The sequence below is a fragment of the Lutra lutra genome, chromosome 8, assembly GCF_902655055.1.
Source record: "Lutra lutra chromosome 8, mLutLut1.2, whole genome shotgun sequence".
NCBI classification, from domain to species: Eukaryota; Metazoa; Chordata; class Mammalia; order Carnivora; family Mustelidae; genus Lutra; species Lutra lutra.
In genome coordinates, this window is record NC_062285.1 from 127,111,482 (window position 1) to 127,135,462 (window position 23,981).

Genomic DNA, 23,981 nt, shown 5'->3' on the forward strand with positions numbered 1-23,981 from the left:
CAAATGTTTTTCCTGCATCTTTTGAGATGATCATGGGGTTTTTGTCTTTTATTCTATTAATATAATGTTACATCAATTGATACTTTTCGTATGTTAAATCAACCTGTGCAAAGTTAATACTGGGATAAATGCCACTTGGTCATTGATATATAATTATTTCTATGTTTTGCTAATATTTTGTGGAGGATTTTTGTGTTGATAGGGAATATTGTTCTTTGTTTTTCTTTTCATGTAATGTCCTTGTTTGGTTTTCAGGGTAATAGTGGTCTCATACATTGAGTTGGGAAGTGTTCCTTCCTTTTCTGTTTTTTTGGAAGAGTTTATGACAATTTGGTATTAATTCTCCTCTGGATGTTTGTTAGATTCACTAATGAGGGATGCCTGTGTGGTTCAGTTGGTTAAGCATCTGTATTTGGCTCAGATCATGATCCCAGGGTCCTGGGATGGAGTCCTGCTTTGGGCTCCTTGCTCAGCAGGGAGCCTGCTTCTCCCTCTCTCTCTGCCTGAGGCTTCCCCTGCTTGTGCACTCTTACTCTCTCTCTCACTCTCTCAAATAAATAAATAAAATCTTGAAAAGATATTTGATGGGGCACCTGGGAGGCTCAGATGGTTGAGTCTCTGCCTTCCATTCAGGTCATGACTTCAGGATCCTGGAATCAAGTCCCTTATCAGGCTCCCTGCTTAGTGGAGAGTCTGCCTCTCCCCCAGCTCATGCTGTCTCTTGTTCTCTCTCTTCCTCTCTTAAATAAATAAATACAATCTTAAAAGAAAAAAAAATTCACTAATGAAGTAATCTGAACCTAGGCTTTTCTTTGTGGAAAGATTTCTTTTTTTTTTTTTAAAGATATTATTTATTTATTTGACAGACAGAAATCACAAGTAGGCAGGGTTGGGGGGTGGGGAGCAGGCTCCCTGCAGAGCAGAGAGCCCGATGTGGGGCTTGATCCCAGGTCCTGGGATCATGACCCGAGCCGAAGGCAGAAGCTTTAACCCACTGAGCCACCCAGGTGCCCGAATGTGGAAAGATTTCTTGATTAGTGACTCAACTCTTCAGTTGTTATAGGTCTATTCAGATTTGCATTTCTTCTTGAGTCAGTTTGGGTAACATACCTTTCTTGGACTTTGTCCATTTCATGAAGGATATGTAGTATGTTGGCATACACTTGATCGTGGGTTTTTAAAAAATTAACATATAATATATTATTAGCCCCAGGGGTACAGGTCTGTGAATTGCCAGGCTTACACACTTCACAGCACTCACTATAGCACATACCCTCCCCAATATCCATAACCCAGCCACCCTCTCCCTATCCCCATCCCCCGGCAACCCTCAGTTTGTCTTGTGAGGTTAACAGTCTCTTATGGTTTGTCTCCCTCGTGATCCCATCTTGTTTCATTTTTTCCTTCCCTACCCCCCAAACCCCCCACTTTGCCTCTCAAATTCCTCAAATCAGGGAGATCATGTGATAATTGTCTTTCTCTGATTGACTTATTTCGCTCAGCATAATACCCTCTAGTTCCATCCACATTGTTGCAAATGGCAAATTTCATTTCTTTTGATGGCTGCATAGTATTCCATAGTATATGTATACCACATCTTCTTTATCCATTCATCTGCTGATGGACATCTAGGTTCTTTCCATAGTTTGACTGTTGTGGACATTGCTGCTATAAACATTCAGGTGCACGTGCCCCTTCGGATCACTACAGTTGAATCTTTAGGGTAAATACCCAGTAGTGCAATTGCTGGGTCATAGGGTAGCTCTATTTTCAACTTTTTGAGGAACCTCCATGCTGTTTTCCAGAGTGGCTGCACCAGCTTGCATTCCCACCAACAGTGTAGGAGCGTTCCCCTTTCTCCGCATCCTCGCCAGCATCTGTCATTTCCTGACTTGTTAATTTTAGTCATTCTGACTGGTGTGAGGTGGTATCTCATTGTGGTTTTGATTTGTATTTCCCTGATGCCGAGTGATGTGGAGCACTTTTTCATGTGTCCGTTGGCCATCTGGATGTCTTCTTTGCAGAAATATCTGTTCATGTTCTCTGCCCATTTCTTGATTGGATTATTTGTTCTTTGGGTGTTGAGTTTGGTAAGTTCTTTATAGATTGTGGATACTAGCCCTTTATCTGATATGTTGTTTGCAAATATCTTTTCCCATTCTTGTCAGTTCTCTTTGATTTTGTTGACTGTTTCCTTTGCTGTACAAAAGCTTTTGATCTTGATGAAGTCCCAATAGTTCATTTTTGCCCTTGCTTCCCTTGCCTTTGCTGATGTTTCTAGGAAGAAGTTGCTGCAGCTGAGGTCAAAGAGGTTGCTGCCTGTGTTCTCCTCGAGGATTTTGATGGATTCCTTTCTCACATTGAGGTCTCTCCTCCATTTTGAGTCTATTTTTGTGCCTGGTGTAAGGAAATCATCCAGTTTCATTTTTGTGCATGTGGCTGTCCAATTTTCCCAACACCATTTGTTGAAGAGACTGTCTTTTTTCCATTGATATTCTTTCCTGTTTTATGAAGCATTAGTTGAACAAAACAAAACAAAACAAAACATTAGTTGAACATAGAGTTGAGAGTCTATTTCCGGGCTCTGTATTCTGTTCCATTGATCTATGTGTCTGTTTTTGTGCTATAACCATACTGTCTTGATGATGACAGCTTTGTAATAGAGCTTGAAGTCTGGAACTGTGATGCCACCAACTTTGGCTTTCTTTTTCAACATTCTTCTGGCTATTCGAGGTCTTTTCTGGTTCCCTATAAATTTTAGGATTCTTTGTTCCATCTCTTTGAAAAACATTGATGGTAATAGGGATTGCATTAAACATGTAGATTGCTTTAGGTAGCATAGACATTTTCACAATATTTGTTTTTCTAATCCATGAGCATGGATCATTTTTTCCATTTCTTTGTGTCTTTCTCAATTTCTTTCATGAGTGCTTTATAGTTTTCTGAGCACGGATTCTTTGCCTCTTTGGTTAGGTTTATTCCTAAGTATCTTATGGTTTTGGGTGCAATTGTAAATGGGATTGACTCCTGAATTTCTCTTTCTTCTGTCTTGTTGTTGGTGTATAAAAATGAAACTGATTTCTGTGCATTGATTTTATATCCTGACACTTTACTGAATTCCTGTACAAGTTCTAGCAGATTTGGAGTGGAGTCTTTTGGGTTTTCCACATGAAGTATCATATTGTCTGCAAAGAATGATAGTTTGACTTCTTCTTTGCCAATTTGGATGCCTTTAATTTCTTTTTGTTGTCTGATTGCTGAGGCTAGGACTTCTAGTACTATGTTGAATAGCAGTGGTGATAATGGACATCCCTGCTGTGTTCCTGACCTTACTGGAAAAGCTCTCAGTTTTTCTCCATTGAGAATTATACTTGCTGTGGGTTTTTCATAGATGGCTTTGATGACATTGAGGTATGTACCCTCTATCCCTACACTTTGAAGAGTTTTGATCAAGAAAGGATGCTGTCAAATGCTTTTTGGATCTTCTTTTTCAAATGCTTTTTCAGCATCTATTGAGAGTATCATATGGTTCTTGTTCTTTCTTTTATTAATGTATTGTATCACATTGATTATTTGCGGATGTTGAACCAACCTTGCAGCCCTGGAATAAATCCCACTAGGTCGTGGTGAATAATCCTTTTAATGTACTGTTAAATCCTATTGGCTAGTATTTTGGTGAGAATTTTCATATCTGTGTTCATCAAGGATATTGGCCTGTAATTATCTTTTTTGATGGGGTCTTTGTCTGGTTTTGGGATCAAGGTGATGCTGGCCTCATAAAATGAGTTGGAAGTTTTCCTTCCATTTCTATTTTTTGGAACAGTTTCAGGAGAATAGGTATTAATTCTTCTTTAAATGTTTGGTAGAATTCCCCTGGGAAGCCGTCTGGCTCTGGGCTCTTGTTTGTTGGGAGATTTTTGGTGACTTCTTCAATCTCCTTACATGTTATGGATCTGTTCAGGTTTTCTGTTTCTTCCTGGTTCAGGTTTGGTGTTTATAAGTCTCTAGGAATGCATCCATTTCTTCCAGATTGTCAAATTTGCTGGTGTATAGTTGCTCATAATATGTTCTTATAGTTGTTTTTATTTCTTTGGTGTTGGTTGTGATCTTTCCTCTTTCATTTGTGATTTTATTTATTTGGGTCCTTTTTCTTTTCTTTTTGATAAGTCTGGCCAGGGGTTTATCAATCTTATTAATTCTTTCAAAGAACCAGCTCCTAGTTTCGTTGATTTGTTCTACTGTTTTTTTGGTTTCTATTTCATTGACTTCTGCTCTGATCTTTATTATTTCTCTTCTCCTGCTGGGTTTAGGCTTTCTTCGCTGTTTTTTCTGCAGCTCCCTTAGGTGTAGGCTTAGGTTGTGTATTTGAGACCTTTTTGTTTCTGGAGAAAGGCTTGTATCGCTATATATTTTCCTCTCAGGACTGCCTTTGCTGTGTCCCACAGATTTTGAACAGTTGTGTTGTCATTATCATTTGTTTCCATGAATTTGTTCAATTCTTCTTTAATTTCCTGGTTGACCCATTCATTCTTTAGTAGGATGCCCTTTAGCATCCATGTATTTGGGTTCTTTCCAACTTTCTTCTTGTGATTGAGTTCTAACTTCAGAGCACTGTGGTTTGAAAATATGGGAATGATCCCAATCTTTGCGTACTGGTTGAGACCTGATTTGTGACCCAGGATGTGATATATTCTGGAGAATGTTCCATGTGCACTAGAGAAGAATGTGTATTCTTTTGCTTTGGGATGGAATGTTCTGAATATATCTGTGATGTCCTTCTAGTCCAGTGTGTCATTTAAGGCCTTTATTTCCTTGTTGATCTTTTGCTTGGATGATCTGTCCATTTTAGTGAGGGGGGTGTTAAACTCCCCTACTATTATTGTATTATTGACAATGTGTTTCTTTGATTTTGTTATTAATTGGTTTATATAGTTGACTGCTCCCATGTTAGGGGCATAGAAATTTTAAATTGTTAGATTTTCTTGTTGGACAGACCCTTTGAATATGATATAGTGTCCTTCCTCATCTCTTATTATAGTCTTTGGTTTAAAATCTAATTTATCTGATATAAGGATTGCCACACCTGCTTTCTTTTGATGTCCATTAGCATGGTAAATTGTTTTCCACCCCCTCACTTTAAATCTGGAGGTGACTTTGGGTCTAAAATGAGTATTTTATAGACAGCATATTGACGGATTTTTTTTTTATCCATTCTGATACCCTGTGTCTTTTTTTTTAAAAGATTTTATTTATTATTTGACAGAGAGAGAGATCACAAGTAGGCAGAGAGGCAGGCAGAGAGGTGGGGGAAGCAGGCTCCCCGCTGAGCAGAGAGCCCGATGTGGGGCTTGATCCTAGGACCTTGAGATCATGACCTGAGCTGAAGGCTGTGTCTTAACCCACTGAGCCACCTAGGCGCCCCTACCCTGTGTCTTTTGATTGGGGCACTTAGCCCATTAACATCACGGTAACTATTGAAAGATATGAATTTAGTTTCATTGTATTGCCTTTAAGGTCACTGTTACTGTATATTGTCTCTGTTCCTTTCTGGTCTACTTTTAGGCTCTCTTTTTGCTTAGAGGACCCCTTTCAATATTTCCTGTAGGGCTGGTTTGGTGTTTACAAATTCTTTTAGTTTTTGTTTTTCCTGGAAGCTTTTATCTCTCCTTCTATTTTCAGTGATAGCCTAGCTGGATATAGTATTATTGGCTGCATGTTTTTCTCATTTAGTGCTTTGAATAATTCATGCCAGTTCTCCCTGGCCTGCCAGGTCTCTGTGGATAAGTCTGCTGCCAATCTAATATTTTTACCCTTGTATATTACAGACTTCTTGTCCCAGGCTGCTTTCAGGATTTTCTCTTTATCACTAAGACTTGTAAGTTTTACTATTAGATGACGGGGTGTGGACCTATTTTTGTTGATTTTGAGGGGGGTTCTTTGTGCTTCCTGGATTTTGATGCTTGTTCCCTTTGCCATATTAGGGAAATTCTCTACAATAATTCACTCCAATATACCTTCTGCCTCTCTCTCTCTTTCTTCTTCTTCTGGGATCTCAATTATTCTAATATTGTTTTGTCTTATGGTATCACTTATCTCTCTAATTCTCCCCTCATGGTCCAGTAGTTGTTTGTCTCTCTTTTGCTCAACGTCTTTATTCTCTGTCATTTGGCCCTCTATATCACTAATTCTCTCTTCTGCCTCATTTATCCTAGCAGTAGGAGCTTCCATTTTTTATTGTACCTCATTAATAGCTTTTTAAATTTCATCTTGGTTAGATTTTAGTTCTTTTATTTCTCCAGAAAGGGCTTTTATTTCTCCAGACAGGGTTTCTCTAATATCATCCATGCCTTTTTTGAGCCCTGCTAGAATCTTGAGAATCGTCATGCTGAACTCTAGACCTGACATATTACCAATGTCTATGTTGATTAGGTCCCTAGCCTAATCAAGAGGTACTGCCTCTTGTTCTTTTTTTTTTTGTGGTGAGTTTTTCTGCCTTGTCATTTTATCCAGATAAGAACATATGAACAAGAGAATAAATTACTATAAGGGTGGCAAAGACCCCAGAAAAATGTATGCTAACCAAACCAGAAGAGACCCCAAATCAGGGGGAGAAGAAAGGGGGTAAAAAGAAGTTAAAAAAATTTTTTTTAATTTAAAAAATACATGTATATTAGACTGGTGAATAGAACAGAGCCACCCACTTGATTTTGAGTGTATTTTGGTCTCTTAGAAGAAACTGCCTCCCAAAATTTTAGAAAAAGAAAAAGTTATATATATATACAATAATAAGGATAAACATGATGAAGGGATGGAATATGACTGTAAGGATGAAAAATTTTTAAAAATTCTAAAAAAGGAATTGATAAGATAAGTTGGTTGGAAAAAGAAAGAAAAAGAAAGTAGAGAGGATTTGCTAAGGTTAGAGACTAGAACAAAGCCCTATGCTAGATTTAGGGTATATTTTGATCTATTAGAAGAAATTGTATCCCAGAAATTTTTTAGGAGACAAAACCCTATATGTATACAAAAATTAAAGTTAGATACAATGAAGGATAAAATATGACTATAATAATGAAGGTTTAAAAAGTTTTTTTTAAAGAAAGGTATTGTTAAGAAAAACTAGTTTAAAAATGTTAAAAGAGGAAAGAAGACATGTTAAAAAATTAGAATAAGAAAAAAATAAAATTAAAAAATTTAACTAACTTTGCAAGACTAAAGAATCATGGGGAGAAAGCCATGAATTCCATGCTTTGCTTTCCCTTTGTCTGGAATGATTGTGGGTTTTTCTGTTTTTTGTTTTTTTTTTTTTTTTTTTTTTAAGACCATTAATATGGTAGATTACATTGATTGAATTTTTAATATTAGATCAGCCTTGTGCCTTGTACCCCTAGGATAAATGCCATTAGCTCTTGGTATATATATATATATATATATATATATATATATATATATATATATATATTTTATATATTGCTGGACTTAATTTGCCATTATTTTGTTGAGGAATTTTATATCTTTGTTTATGAGGGATATTGGCCAATATTTTTCTTAACTTGTAATATCCTTATCTAGTTTGGGTATCAGGGTAATACTGGCCTCATAAAATGAGTTGGAAAATAATCCTTCCTCTTGTATTTTCTGGACAAGATTGTTTAGATTAGTAGAGTATCTTTTATTAATTTTTTTGTCCTCCTGGTATGCTTTGATGTGTGTGTATGTGTGTGTGTGTATATACATGTGAAAATGTTGCTGAATCAGAGGGAATACTAAATATATCTGCTTTCTGTAGTTTTCTCTTATGCTCTGGGGTTAGAAAAAAATGTGCTTAAATAGAATACAACCTTATCGTTTGTTTCTAAAACTTTTTGAGGGAATTGGAAAGATTGAGACAGTTTTTTCAAAATCCTAGTGTTGGTCACATTGACTGGACATTTTTAAATACTATGATTACGTCATTCATTGTCTGTTTTAACACTCATTAGGTAACAAAGAATATGGAAAATGCAAAATATTTTCTGTATAAATGTTTGAAGCATGTTTATTGGAATTATGAGAATTAATGTGGAATTAATGTAGAATTAAGCTACTAGTGTAGCTGAGAGCTTTTTAGCTAGCTCTTACGTGGAATTTAGTAGGAGTGTGTGAGTGTGTGTGTGTGTGTGTGTGTGCGCGCGCACATGTGCCTGCACATACATGCATGTGAGGGATTGGTTGTGTCATTCTCCACAGATTCTTCTTATATTTTAATGACTGTAATTCATGTTTCCTAGTGGGTATGTTATACAATCAAAGGTAGCATCTACATTTTCTTCCATGTAGATGCTTTATGTTCACAAAGGGCGTATTTGCCCAAGTTTTGTATGTATCTAGACCAATTCGTATCACAGCTGAAGAAATTGAAATCCAGAAGGCATTATTAAATCAAAGATATATCTCTCAAGTCATTGAAGATCATTTTTTCAAAGAACATACTAAGGAAGACTTCTCAATTTTATTCTTTCATGCAACATCTTTTATGTTTTTACACTTCTGATTTTTAAAAATTTTACAGTATTTCCTTTAAAATGATTTTCTTACTAATAGCATCCATATGAAATTTAACAACTAGGTAAAAGGAAGTTGGATTTTCTTCTTCTTCCATTTGGTCCTTCAGATGGCCTGCTAAGGTCGCTGTAGTAGATCCTAACCCTGACAGGATAATCTCAGGGCTGAGTGATCCAGTAAGTAAGACTAATCTCACTCCTACCCCACAGGAAGAGTCAGTTTCCAGTGACAACACACTTGAGCTTCTGGCATATTTTCTCCCACCATAAATCATTCCAGAATCCAGTATTTTAGGGAAGAGATATTTCCTTTCAAATGTGTATTCTCAGGCTCATATAGCTATGGGATCTTGGACATGGCCTATAATCACATTAGCATACAACTGTGGGGTAAGGCAAGTGGGAAATTCTTAGTAAGTAGGACCCTCAACACAACCCAGGTTTAATTTTAACCTTCCAGTGAGACTCCTTTGAAGGAGATAAAGAAGAAGAGCTATCATCAGGATGTTGTAGGCCTGTTTGCAGTAGCTTGCCTAGAACATAGTAAGTACTTCACATGACAAGTTCTTTGTGAGAACTAAAAATCCCTCTGAGGCTTAAAGAAGCATCCTAGGGTTTTGTTTTAATATGACAAATAAATAGCACTAAAAACTAAGATGTATTTATCATATTCATATGATATTTATGAATATATCATATATGTATGATATTTATGTCATATATATGAATATATAATAGCATCGGAGAAGTCATCATCATGTCTTATTAAGGAGTCTTAGTCTTCCTTATGTTCTCATGTTTTATTTTTCTAGCATGTCTCATACCCTGTAGACTTTAAAAAGCACACATAATTTTCTTGCCTTCTCACTTTATAGATCATGTCATGCTTCCCCATTAAAGCTTCCCCACTCTTAGGTTTTTTATGGAATAACTTGTTATTCCATGGAGTCTTGTTAGACCCAACTGTGATAATATTCTGTGTATCTTGTGGGTTGAATAAAATACTGTTAATATTGTTAATTTGTTAAAAGATATCTAAGAGTAGTGGTGTGTTTGCAAAACTCTTGAGCCGAATAAAAAGTTTAAGAGCTATAGGATTTGTAGAAATCTTTGATTTCTTCTGATGTCTTACAGTCCAGATGCTTTTAACTGCAGGCAACAGGGTAGAAACACGCATGTGACATCTACAAACCAGAAAGTGATGACAGCAGGCAGAGTGGAGCGCTATAAAAATTTTATCATCTCATTTGAAGGGATCATGTTGCTTATTAATGGCAGAAATTCAAGTTCTAACAAGTGGCGGTTTTAGTCTGTGTTTAACTTTGCCATTTTGCTTTCTTTTGCTGGGTTCCTCTTTGCTTTCCCCCTTGTTTCTCTGCTCTGAAATTTATGAGCTACTTCTCTCATCTGTTGACAGCCTTGACCTGGGCTCTCAGAAGTGTAAGCAGTCAATTCCAGTAGTGATCTCTGCTGGGGTTTTTTGTCCTCATAACCAGAGCATAGAAAGGCAGGCCTCTGGAACCTCAAGCAATGTGTAAGGGTCCAGAATCTGTTTGTTCTTTAGTAGGAGTCAAGCCCTCCTCTTCCTCCTCCTTCACCTCCTTCTCCTGCCCCTTCTCCTTCTTCTTTTCCTTCTTCCCCTTCCTCTCCCTCCCTCTTTCTCCTCCCTCTCCTCCTCCTCTTCCTCCTCCTCCTTCCCCTTTCTCCTCCTCTTCCTCTGGCTACGTTTAATTTAAGTGGCATGGAATTAGAACTAGCAACAACAACAAAAGCATCTTAAAAGTTTTTTTTTTTTTTTTTTTTTTTTTTTTTTTAAAGAGAGACCTAGATTGAAGAACCACCACCTCTAATCAGTTTTGGAGGCTTTGGAAGAGAAGCCAAATTGTGTTCACTTCATTTAGTTTTAAGAGAAGATTTTTTTTTCCTTTTTTTGGTCCTAGATAAAAAATTTAGCTCCTATGGAAACTATTCTTTTCTTTTTTTTTTCCTTTCAAATTTTTAAAAATATCAAGGTTGGTCATTTTCCAACTTTTGATCTTGGTGTACCCCTTCACATTATTAAAGATGCAAACAGTGAAAAAAGGCAAATATATCTTATTATTCTGAAAATAGTATTGACCTCAGGGATTCCAGAGGTATGCCTGCCACATCTTGGGGGCCACTGGTCAAGGAGATGTTTATGTTGCCTGAACAAAGGAAATCAAGAAATCAGTTTCAGAGACTCCTTATTAGCTACAGATTGATGCATCCAAAGTGGGCTGACTTAGAACTTCCTGAGTTTTCCAAACTCAAACCAGCCATATGCAGAGACATGACTGAAGGTTATAGAATGAAGATGAATGAGCCAGACTTTCCCCACAAATCTGAACAGGAATATACTGTTGTGGGCTCTGTAGAAGAGCTTTGAAGTCTATTAGTCCAGCAATTCCCTCAGTAAACAGAAAGGTTGAAAGACTAATATAATGAATAGCCCTATTCTCGTCTTAAGATTCACATTTTGCTACATTTGTTTTATTTTTCTTCCTTATATCCTATTTTCTCTCCCAATCAATCTCTTTCTCTCTCTCTCTCTCTCTCTCTACACACACACACACACACACACACACACACACACACACACACACACACACACTTTATCCTGAATCATTTGAAATAAGTTATAGACATCATGACTTTCAGCCCTAAGAATCTCAGTATGTGTCTCCTAACAACAAGTACTTTTCCACATAAACCGGGTGGACTGGACACAATAATTCCATCCTCTGTAAGTTCATATGAAAGTTTACTCAGTTGTGGGGTACCCAGCTGACTCAGTCCATAGAGCATGCATGCGACTCTTGATCTTGGGGATGTGAGTTGGAGCCTTTGGTTAAGGATCATATATTGTAATTTGTGGCCAATTATTATGTCTTGCAAAAAAAATTTTAGGTTTGAGAGATACAAGAAAGGAAAAGTCATGCATAATTCTATCATGCCAATATAACTTCTATGACCATATTTGCATATCCCTTTTCAGGATTCTTGTATATGAAGTTTCACATAATTATAAAACTGTGGTACAGAGGATTTGGTATTCTGTTTCCTTGCATACCATGTCAAGCCATTTCCATATTGTTTTGAATCTTGCATAGTATAGAACCATTAGAATTATTGAAGAACAAGAAAGCTACTATAATTTAGCCATTCTCCTAATGTTGGACATGTGTTTTTTTCCCATTTTTTACTATATTCGATGATGCTGTGTTGGTAATGTGTAGATAAAAAGAGTGGATTGAGGGTGCCTGGGTGGCTCTGTCGGTTAAGCCTCTGCCTTTGGCTCAGGTCATGATGTCAGGGTCCTGGGATGGAGTCCCTCATCGGGCTCCCTGCTCAGTGGGGAGTCTGCTTCTCCCTTTGCCCCTCCTCACTTGTGTTCTCTCTCTCTCCAAAATAAATAAATAAAATCTAAAAAAACAAAAAAGTAGATTGAGGATGGGAATAGAAAGGGGTAAAGTAGCCTGGAGAGTAGGAATACAATCTGTTTGCAATTTAGCCTTTGGAGAGAGAAAGGCAGCAGAGACAAGATATAACTTTGTCCCTGCCCTAGGAAGGTGATACACCTGTTCAGGAGGTAGGGAGTGGAGAATGTCGATAAGGTCACTGGCCTATTTTGTTCTGCTGAATTTCACAGGAAGTTAACATGATTATTCCTAAAGCTATAGAACTCATATTGAAAAGAGATTTGGGAATTTTCCCATTAATTAGATGATGCTAATTATATTAATACAAATTACTAGAAGCTTTTCCTATGAGAAGATGAAGAGGTGAGGGTCATTTTTATAAATATACTGTTTTCTTTGTTTAATTTTTTTGTTTTTAAGATAAATTCATATAATAATCCTTGGTTAAAAGGTATGGCTATTTCAGTGGTTTTTGATCCACACTGTCAAATTGTTTTCAAGAAGAATAGTAACAGCTTATATACCCCCTTATGCTCATGGAGTGGCTTCAGTGTCCATTTACCAGCACTGGGAGTTTCCATTTTTATTTTAACAGAAATGATACATCATTGCTTTAATTGGCATTTCTGATTTTGAAAGAAAAGTAAAATAGACATTTTATTCTAGTTTTGCTCTTTTCTTTCTAATGAATTGGTTGTTCCTGTTCTTTATTCACTTTATCATCTGTGTCCTGCTGTTTCTTTACCAATTGTCTTGAGTTCTTTTTGTTCTTTAGTTCTTTTTTTTAATGTAGGTATTTTTTCATAAAGATTTTGTTTATTTATTTGATAGAGACACAGTGAAAGAGGGAACACAAGCAGGGGAAGTGGGAGAGGGAGAAGCAGGCTTCCTACTGAGCAGGGAGCCTGATGTGGGGCTCCATCCCAGGACCCTGGAATCATGATCTGAGCCGAAGGCAGACGCTTAACAACTGAGCCACCCAGGCGCCCCATATGTAGGTATTTTCTTTAGGCTGTTCTTTTGCCTTAAAAAAATTATTATTATTACTACTATTATTTTGCAATATAATTTGTTGCTCTTTTCCTTTGTATTTATTTCTAAGTTTAGGAAGTTATCACCTCATTAGAGATCTGGTAACAAGTCCATTTCACATGCTTTATTATATAGTAAGAGATAAGTGAAAAAAATTTTTTCCAAATTATCAAGCCATCATTACTATGCTACTTTAATTTTTTTTGGTGGGGGGGTGGGGCGGAGGGAGAGGAAGAGAGAGAATCCCATGTAGGCTTCATGTCCAGTGCAGAGCCTGACACAGGGCTCGATTTCATGACTCTGAGATCATGACCTGAGCATAAATCAAGAGTAGGAGGGCGCCTGGGTGGCTCAGTGGGTTAAGCCGCTGCCTTCGGCTCAGGTCATGATCCCAGAGTCCTGGGATCGAGTCCAGCATCGGGCTCGCTGCTCAGCCGGAAGCCTGCTTCCCTTCCTCTCTCTCTGCCTGCCTCTCTGCCTACTTGTGATCTCTCTCTGTCAAATAAATAAATAAAATCTTAAAAAAAAAATCAAGAGTAGGATGCTTAATCAACTGAGCTACCCAGATGATCCATTACCATACTATTTTTAAAAATATGTTTTCTTTTTCTTTATTGCTTTGTGTGATGTCTTTTTATTGTAAATTCTTTTATATTTGTCTATTTTGGGGGGCTCTCCAGTATCTTTCATCGACTTACATAATTTTTATGAGTGTTAAGTATGGAACACTTTTATTATTAAATTTTGGTCTGAGTTTTTACAAGGGGACAGTAGGTATTGCATTGATCCAAACATTAGGAACTGATCTTAGGCATATGTGAGTTTTTCTGACCACATGGTTATGTGCTGTTCTTGCTACATTTACTTAATATATTTCTCTGGATGCTGATTCAAATTTTATTTCAAAATGAAGGGAAACATTTAAAAATAAAATTTGCCATTTTGTTAGAGGCAGAGTTTAAGGAGAAGTTCTAATGATTTTGATTAGTGGGGCAATCTTTTATCTATCTATACATTTCTTTATTTTTCATTTGTTTTGGGTGAACAGTCTCTCCCCAGTAATACTGCTGCTCTTTTTGATAACAGAGGATACCCCTTTCCCTGTAATGGCCTTGATTTCTGTGTTCCGGGTACTGGCAGCTATCTGAGCTTAATAGGTGGGTGATGACCTTAGCAGAGATGTTATGTAAGGAATTGTCACCTTCCTTTAGAGTCAGTCATCCCATGAAGTCAAAGGAGTCAGTAAGACATAATGGAATCAAGAGGCTTGTGTGGCAGCCCTGACTCTGACACCAATTAATTACCTGTCTGGAGCTCAGTTTCCTCATTAGTTGAATGAATATGTTGGCCTACTGACCCCCAGTTTCTTTCCCTCGCTGAAATTCTGTGATTCTCTTTCCATGCACTGTTACCACTAAGAATCGTCATTTCCATGTTGTCTTCTAAAATAAGCAGCATGGAAAAGAGAATATGAAAACCAGAGTTTAATTTTAAAACTTCAAAGTGTCATTGGTGAGGCTGGAGGGTATTGGTGAAGCTTTTGGATAGCTGATATGAAAGGTCTGGTATGGTCTGGAACATTCTGCAGCAAATACCAAGCCCCATTGCTCTTTTGGGTCCTATAATTAATTGGCATAGATTTTAGTTTTTCTTTAAGATGTACCCATTCTTCATATGAGGTATGGGCATTTCTATATCCCTTTTTACTTTACCTATATTTCAGGTATTAGTAATATTTGAATGTTTAGCATATGAAAAAATAGTCACTTATTTTTTGACCCTGTCTTGACCATGTATAGTAGGGTTTAGTTTTAAAAAATTTATAATTAGCTTAAAATACTTTCTATAGGGCCACCTGGGTGGCTCAGTTGGTTAAGCGACTGCTTTCAGCTCAGGTCATGATCCCAGGGTTCTGGGATGAGCCCCTCATCAGGCTCCCTGCCCAGCAAGGAGCCTGATTCTCCCTCCCTCTCTGCCTGCTGCTCCCCCTGTTTGTGCTCCCGTTCTCTCTGCGTCAAAATAAATTCAAAAAATTAATTTAAAAAAATAACTCTTACAATTTAGCAATAAAAAGACAAATAGCCAATTAAAAATGGGAAGAGGATCTGAACAGACATTTCTCCAAAGAAGATATATATACAAATAATCAATAAGCATACGGGAAGTTGCTCAGCATTATTGGCCATTAGAGGAACACGCATCAAACTACAGTGAGACACCACTTCACATCTACTAGGGTGGCTAGAATCAAAAAGCAGATCATAAGTGTTGGCAAGGATGTGGAGAAATGGGGGCCCTCATACAATGCTGGTAGGAATGTAGAATGGTGTTGATGCTTTGGAAAACAGTTCGGTCGTTCCTCGGAAGATTTAGCATTTTCCAATTCTACTCCTAGGTATTCACTCAAAAGCATTAAAAACAGGTATTTAAAATACAAACCTGTGCACAAATGTTCCTAGCAGCTCTCTTCACCACAGCCAAAAAGTGGAAACAGCCCAAATGTCCATCAACTGATGAACAGATTTAAAAATGTGGTATATTCATACAATGGAATATTATCTGGCAATAAAAAAGAAATGAAGCACTGATACATGCTATAGCATAGATGAACCTTAAAAAAAAGTGAAAGAACTCAGTTATAGAAGACTGCATATTGTATGACTCTATACATAAGGGGAGTGGTTGCCTAGATGTTGGGAAGGGGGAAGGGCTGGCTGGGAGATAATGGGGGGCAACTTCTAATGGCTACAGGGCTTCTTTTTGGGGTGATGAAAATGCTGTAAATTTGATAGTGGTGATGGTTGCACAACTCTGACTAAAAACCATTGGATTGTATACTTTCCATTTCCATTTTAAAAAGGAAAAGATTTTATTTATTTCTTTGAGAGAGAGAGCACAAGCGGGGGGGGGGGTGCGCGGCGGGAGGCATAAGAGAAGCAGGATCCCCATAGAGCAGGGAGTCTGACACAGGGCTTGATCCCAGGGCCCTGGGGTCATGACCTGAGCCAAAGGCAGATAGATTCTTAACCGACTGAGCCATCTTGGTGCCCCTCCATTGGTGAATTTTATGGCATATGAATTATAAGTCAGTAAAGCTATTTTTAAAAAAAATGGGTTCTAGAGAATTAGAATGTACATTTGAACCCAGTTCCATCACTTACTGTAAGCTGTGCAACCTTGGAGAAGTTGCTTAACCTCTCTGAGTCTGTTTCCTTATTTGCAAAATAGGGATGATGGTAGCAGTGTTTGTATAATGATATCCTTGTAAAGATTAAATGAGATGATGCGTACAAATATTAACTCCCATCTAGTTCTGAGTAAACATTAATATCAACTATGAAGATGATGAGGAGATTGAGGAAGAATGGGTAGGTCTTAGACACGCAGAAATAAGAGGAAATAACTTATGGAGTAGGTAATAAAGGTAGGATTGAGCTGGCTTTGTTTGTGGCCCTGGAGAAGATAGCTAGTTTAAAATATTTACAAGCCGGAGGTAGCAATCTCTGTGGTTTTGGCTGTTGATGATACCCAGGACAATAGTGGTGTCATGTGGGGTAACATACCACTGAGCTGGGTCATGTTTGTTATGCTGCCAGATTCAGCTGCAGAAAAATCCTGGAGAGGAAAACAGAGAATCTGAAGAAAGTTGTTTTTTAAAATCTTGCTGTGCCTGTGGCCCAAAGAGCCTGTGTCTGCTTGTCCAGAAGTTAACTGGAGAAAAAGGAGTAAGCCTTGGCTTGAGTTGCCCAATCCTGTATCTCTGGGCAGGGTTGTGTGAGAAGGGGGGGCAGTCTCTGACCTCTGGCCCCTCTGCATTTAAACCATGGGTAGGGTGGGGCGGAGGGAATGTGTGGCCCTTAGTGGCAGAACCTGTGACTTAGTCTCTTACCTCAGGGAGGTTCAGGCTCCTGCTGTCATTTGTCAGGGCCCCTGAGAACTGACCTTGAACGAAGCAAAAACAAATTGGAGATACCCAGTGCGTTGCCGGGAGTCTGCAGTCAGATGACAGAACTTCATGTGTAATCCATTTTCGAGTCCTTCCTCAGACTCCTTATTTTGGTGGTTGAGGCTAAAATTGTAAGGCTCGCCGAGTGAATCTAATATTAGGGAATGCATCATCATGTTTTCCTTTCTGATAATTACCGTCTTTGCTTCCATTACTTCTAGCTAAGGATCATCTCCCTAGTCACCCCTTGCCAGAAAACCCAGCCACTGGTGTGAGTGGCCCCTCAGGGTCCAGCGGCCCAGGCGTCTCGGATCCCAGAGCCCGGCTTAGGGCCTATATAGACAGCCACCCTGTAGTCATCTTCAGCAAGTCCACATGCAAGCGCTGTGCTGAGGTAAGACTTCAGCCTCCAGGAGCGGGGACACATTGCTGCCTTCCAGAAAATCCAGACTTCTGAGCTCTGCTATAAACAGTTGGATTTCACCTGAGGAAGGGGTTTGTGTGGGTGTAAATTGCTTCAGAGTCTTTAGAGAGTGAGGCTTTGAGAACAAAATGTTGCTTGAGTAATCTTCTCCTGAGCTTTTGTAAAACACTAGATGGTTTCTCAAGTTCAGGCAGATTAGGGGGTGGGCGAGCTCCCAAAGCAGTTGATTGGCTGCTCTTTTAGCACTTTTATAGAGAGTATTTTCTGAGCAGCTGTTACTTAAGGTACGCCTAAATTTTGATAAGTACCTCTTCATGCTCATTATGGGAAAAATGACTTCCCAAAGAAAAAACTGTGCTTTCCACTTGGTTCTTCGTCTTAGATTTTCTGAGAGGAAAGGTCAGTGATCACAGCCATGGGGAGGGTTGGTTTAGTCTACCTGATTTCACCACAGAATGATGTGGAGAATTGAAAGACAGACCTGATCGGGTGCTTTATGGGAAGGTTGAGGATGTTTGAATGTCACTGAAACTTAGCTTTAAATTTTACTCAGGGTAGCTCTAGGACTAGACATGTGGATTCTAAAGTCAACATAACTGGCCTTCTGTCAGGGTTCACCTGTGTAGGGTAATTTATTAAGTTCAATTTTCTCTCAGTTTCTTGGCTGATTTTCCAGCTCTCAGAGAGATTGACCTCAGAAGACTTTTATTCTGGAAGGGTTTACACAGAGACATGATTCTTAGGCTCTGTGTGTGCATATGTGTGTGTGTGTGTGTATGTTCCCTTGTTCTTTTTAAGATTTAAAAAAAAATGTTTTTATTTGACAGAGAGAGATCACAAGTAGGCAGAGAGGCAGGCAGAGAGATAGGGGGAAGCAGGGTCCCCACTGAGCAGACAGCCCGACATGGACCTCGATGTGGGGCTCCAACCTGGGACCTCGAGACCACGACCCGAGCCAAAGGCAGAAGCTCACCCCTCTGAGCCACCCAGGCGCCCCTCCCTTGTTCTAAATAAGGAAAATGGGAAGGTGGGCAAGCAGTGGAAACACTGAAAGTAGGCAGAAATTTTCATCTTTGTTTCTCACCCAACATAGTCTGCTTCATCATCATGGTGCCTTTTGTTCAGGACATTATGTTGGGAACAGGGTTGCTAAGAGGTAGGAGATACAAATCCCATCCCCAGGGGATTTAGTCAAACTGAGAAGGCAGACCTTTGGCTTAAAAAGAAAAATGATCAGGAGCACCTGGGTGACTCAGTCAGTTCATGGTTCACGTCATGATCTCTGGGTCCTGGGATAGAGCCCCAAGTTGGGCTCTGCCCTCAGTGGGGAGTCTGTTTCTCCCTCTCCCTCTGCCCCACTCCCTGCCTGTGTTCTGTCTCTCTCACATAAATAAATCAAATCTTTTTTTAAAAAAGAAAAATGGCCTAAGGTAACCCATGCTAAATTCTAAGTAATTAGCATTGGCAGTAAACATTAGAGAATTTGGAAGAGGGTTGGGTATTAGAAATCCACTGCAGGGGTGCCTGGGTAGCTCAGTCGTTAAACGTCTGCCTTCCGCTCATGTTATGATCCCAGGGTCCTGGGATCAAGCCCCACATCAGGCTCCCTGCTCAGCAGGGAGTCTGCTTCTTCTTCTGCCTGCTGCTCCCCCTGCTTGTGCTTTCTCTCTCTTGCTGTCTCTCTCTCTGTCAAATCAATCAATCAATCAATCTTTAAAAAAAAAAAAAAAAGAAAAGAAAAAGAAAAAGAAATCTGCTATATAATTCCTGACCTCTGGGAGCTTCATTATATAGTCCTAGTGGTCTTTTAAGGCTCTTCTCCCTCATTTGTGTAATCTGTAAAATGAAGGGCTTGGACTAGTTGACCATTGAGATTCCTTTTAGTTCTGAAATCATGGAGTTGTCTAGTCATTTCTGTTTCCAAATAATGGTGAGGAGCCTGAACTCTCAAGTCAGAGTTTTGACCTTGTCATGTGAACTTGGTTAAGTTTTTTACCTGTTGTGTCTCAGTTTTCTCATCTGTAAAATGTGGGTAATAATACACCTATCTCGTAAGTTTGTCATGAGGATCACATTAGCTAATATTTATAGAAGCCACAGAACATGCCTGGCACATAGTCAATGCTCCCTAATGTTTTTTTAAATGAAAGAACTACCTGCCCTTCCTGTTTCCCTATCAGGACTTCACACCTTGGATGGCGATCTTCCTTCATCAGTATTGAGCCTCAGTTGAATGGAAATCAACAAATATCTCACTCTAGTCCCAGTATAGTTACTCCTATTAAAAAGTGGCTGGTTTTTTTTTTTTCTTTCTTTCTTTCTTTTTTTTTTTTTTTTCTAAATTAACCTCTCCCTTCGAAACTCTGTGCACATGGTGGTGTAATGGAAGGAACATTCGCAGTTGAAAATCAGTTTCCTCAACAATTAGGTGGACAGTGCCGCCTTATCTGCTATACTTGGTAATACACAGCTTGAGGACCAAAGAATTTCAAGTCTCTGTGAAAGCACGTGGAAGCCTCCAGTGTAGGCTTGCGTTAAGAGCCACCATTGAGAGCCTACTATGTGCCAGGCGGTGTTTGGTCACTCTCCTCATTTTTTAAAAAATATTTACTTATTTGAGAGAGAGAGGGAGATTGCATGCACGTGTGTGTGTGTGTGTGTGTGTGTGTGTGTGTGTGTCGGGCGGGTGGGGCGGGGGAGGCAGCAGGAACGAGAAAGAGAGACTCTCAAGCAGACTCCGAGCTAAGAATGGAGCCTGACACGGGGCTCCATCTCATGACCCTGAGATCACGACCTGAGCTGAAATCAAGAATAGGACTCTTAACCAGCTGAGCTACCCAGGCGCTCCAACACTGCTAAAGAATTGGAAAACTGCAGTTTTGACTGTGCTGTAGGCCTGCAGTGAAGGACAGGGCCAGCGTGGTCAAGATTGCTAGTGGTGGGGCACCTGGGTGGCTCAGTGGGTTAAGCCTCTGCCTTCAGCTCAGGTCATGATCTCAGGGTCATTGGATCGAGCCCCGCATTGGGCTCTCTGCTCAGCGGGGAGCCCGCTTCCTCCTCTCTCTGCCTGCCTCTCTGCCTACTTGTGATCTCTCTCTCTCTGTCAAATAAATGTATAAAATCTTAAAAAAAAAAAAAAGATTGCTAGTGGTGACAGGCAGTTTCATTGCTTGCTCTCTTCAGTCTCCCATTTCTTTGACTTGTAGTCGCTCTTATTTCTACTATCTTCTCCCTGAATTCAACTAACTTCTTCATTTCCTGATTCTCCTCCCTGACTCTAAAAAGGCAAAGCGGTTATTTTTTCCTCAATTAAGTATACTCTAGGAATGATGAACATTTCTTGTAAAATTTTTGGTAGGTATTTGCATATCTGTTGTATTAAAATGTATAGTAATTCTGGAAACTTTATTTAATGTAATTATCTGAGTAATTCCTGGGTATGCCAGGTCTTTTGGACAAATATCCCCTGGTTTTACCTTGACAAATACCAGTTCTTAAGCTTTTCTGAATATGTAATATATAAGCTGTTTTCAGATTTGTGCCAATTAATATGGAAATTAACTTTCAATGTCTTTGGCTGTGAAGGATGGTGAAGTGTCTCTTCTGGTAAAAATAGTGATTTTCTTCTGTGAGGGTACAACTTATAGACTTGACTGTTCATGGTTTTTTTAAATTTTAATTTTTAATTTTATTATTTAAAAAAATTACCTTGAAGTAGCATTTCCCCAGGATACTTCCTTCAGTTTTGATCTTATCTTTTAACATTTGTGATGTGAGTAAGTCAGGATGGAGAAACTTCATTTTTATATCTGTACTTGGCCTGATGAATTTATATTTCTCTCTGGGATGAGTAATATAATTTGCATTGATTCAAGCTGGGAAATGCCCACAAAGAAATGAGCTTCTACGTAAGTTAGTTTCTGTTTGTTGCATAACACATTACTGTGTGTGATTTGCTGCATCCTGCTATGGAGACTGGGTTTTAAAAATGCAAAGACAACTTCCTACCTTTTCAGAAAATGCAATTATCTGTTTCTTACGGGTATTTGAATGGGAAGTTAGAAGTATGAAGTTGGAATTAGCAAATGACGTCTCATATAGCTTATGGGTTGCCTGACACCCAGATCCACAGCCATTTCCCCATAGCGTGTGTATGTTACAGGCAACGTTGACCATCCTCTGCTTTTATCAATTAGAATATTCTGGAAACCGGTGCTAATGAAATTCAATACAGATCTTTAATCTTGTGCTGTGGAGCAGTATGAAAGTTTCATCAGAGCTAAAATTACCTACCAAAGAGTTTCTTGAAGTGGGGTAACTTGTATTCTGGAATCTAGAGCTGATATTTTCTACATTTCACATATTGTCAAATTTTGATACTTTTAGGAGCTGTTTTTAGGATTACTCTCTAAATCTGGAAAACTTGTTTTTTGTAACAAACTGCAAATGGTTTATTTCTAAAATTAAGTGGCTGAGGAAGCCTTAAGACTCCATGATTTTATATGTGTTTGAACTTCTTTTATTTTTAGTCTTAGGAAATGAGCATTGGAAGATGAATTGACTTTTGTCCAGATGGTCTCCCAGCTGTAGCTTTCCCTGCCCTTTCCTTAAAGTCCTTCTTTATTCACCCCATCACTCTTCAAAAGGATTCTTATTTTTTTAACTGTATGTTGCCGGGGAGCTAAATTCCGACCAGGGCACAGATATTGCTCTGTGAATATAAGAGGAGGGCCACCAGAGCTGTGTGAATGAATCTATTTTCCCATTTTTATCAAAATCTTGTCTTTGGCCCTATACAATTGATAGAAATCTTTTAACCTACTGTTTTAATAGTTAAATTAGAATGGGAAAAGAACACATTCTCCGATTGTTAATTTTTGTCAACTCCAGGCCATAGTTCTGAGCTTTTTCCTTTTATTGTAGAAGCTGGAAGAAATGTGGGTCTTAGCTGTCCTAAGGCATTAATGACAGGCTATTGTGTCTTATATATAAATGTCATTTTAAAGTTTTTTAATCAGTAATTTATGTGTTATTTAGTGGTGCAAATTTGGCAAAAGTAACTCTTATCCTTCCAGTAAAATTTTTTTTACAATTTTTGTGTAATCTTGGGATGCCTGGGTGGCTCACTTGGTTAAGCATCTGCCTTCGGCTCAGGTCATGACCCCAGTGTCCTGGGATTGAGTCTCACATTGGACTTCTTGCCTAGGGGAGGTGCCTGCTTCTACCCCCTGCCTGCCACTCCCCCTGCTTATGCTCTCTCTAACACATAAATAAAATCTTAAAAAAAAATAAGTTGTGTGATCTTGAATGTATGACTTTTGTAATTGATTTGTTGGTTGAGGTTTTTTACTCAGCTAAAAAATAAATAATACTACTGTAGAATATAGTTTCTTTCTTAGAGTTTCCACATATGTTTTGGAAATATTACATATTCCAGTGCCTTTTAAAACATGATTAGTATTAAGCCCATTTATAGTGGGGTAGACGGAGTCACTAAACATTCAAAATGTATTTTATGAAGCTATATAGGTGAATCATTGAACACAGAGTAGAACCAACAGACTTCAGATACCCATTAATTATCATTACTGTCGACAGGGAGAGTCTTGTGGGTTGTTTAAAAATGGGCTGGTAAGTTTGCAAAGGAGAAGCTGATTAAAGAGGAAAGTAAAAAGCTGGAGAGAAGGCTTAAAAAAAATTCTCCCCCTTGTTTTTCCAGGTGAAGAAGTTATTTAAGTCGATCTGTGTTCCTTATTTTTTGCTCGAACTTGATCAAACAGGTAAGATTCTGTTTAATATGTGAATTATATCTGCTGACTGTACATTTTATTTAATCTACTTTGTTTGTGTGTGGGGGGGTTTGTTTGTTTGTTTTGTTTTTGTGAGTTTTTTTTTTTTTTTAAGATTTTATTTATTTATTTGACAGAGAGAAATCACAAGTAGGCAGAGAGGCAGGCAGAGAGAAAGGAGGAAGCAGGCTCCCCGCCAAGCAGAGAGCCCGATACGGGGCTCGATCCCAGGACCCTGGGATCATGACCTGAGCCGAAGGCAGAGGCTTTAACCCACTGAGCCACCCAGGCGCCCCATGTTTTTGTGAGGTTTTTACTGTTTAGTGAGCTCTTTCCTCTTTTTGACCCTTCGGCTGGGCCATTCCCTGGGACTAATGATCATATGTGGCTTTAGTCTACCTCGTTTATAGCCTTGTTAGGAGCTTCCTGTTGTTGAAATTATTCTTCCTATTAGCCTTGAGTCTAGTTACAGTATTTGCTGGTTTCATAATAACTTTATTATTTTTGTAAATTTGCCACCTTTCTGGTAAGTCATACCAAATAGTATTTGAAAGTAAAAGAGAAGAGACTTCGCTAGAAAGATATGGATATTGGGATAGAAAGCTCATTTCTAGGGTCAGGAAGAAGGAGGTAGTTGCGGGGCAGGAAACTCTTATTTGATGCTTCTAAAGGCAGGTTCCTGAACACAGAGAGTCAGGTAATGGCTGCCACCTGTTGAGGGCCGGTGGTTCCTAGAGACTGTGCTGGGCTTGTATGCAAAGCCCTTAATCCTCACCAGAACTCTGCAAGGAACTTATCCCCATTTTA

General features: G+C 38.7%; 1 protein-coding gene across 3 annotated transcripts in view; it reads left to right on the forward strand.

The window, feature by feature from the left end:
* Positions 1-23,981, forward strand: part of TXNRD1 (thioredoxin reductase 1) — a 125,653-nt gene that overhangs the window by 13,025 nt on the left and 88,647 nt on the right. For 2 of the 3 annotated variants that reach the window (XM_047740410.1, XM_047740411.1), the window contains exon 2: positions 23,105-23,165. Coding sequence is in view for 1 of the 3 variants with exons in the window: in XM_047740407.1 (XP_047596363.1) it covers positions 17,183-17,355; positions 23,105-23,165 (234 nt within the window). In the remaining 2 variants the exon portion in view is untranslated. Of the gene's footprint in view, positions 1-17,182; positions 17,356-23,104; positions 23,166-23,981 lie in introns of all 3 variants that reach the window. The other variant, XM_047740407.1, reaches the window with a different exon arrangement.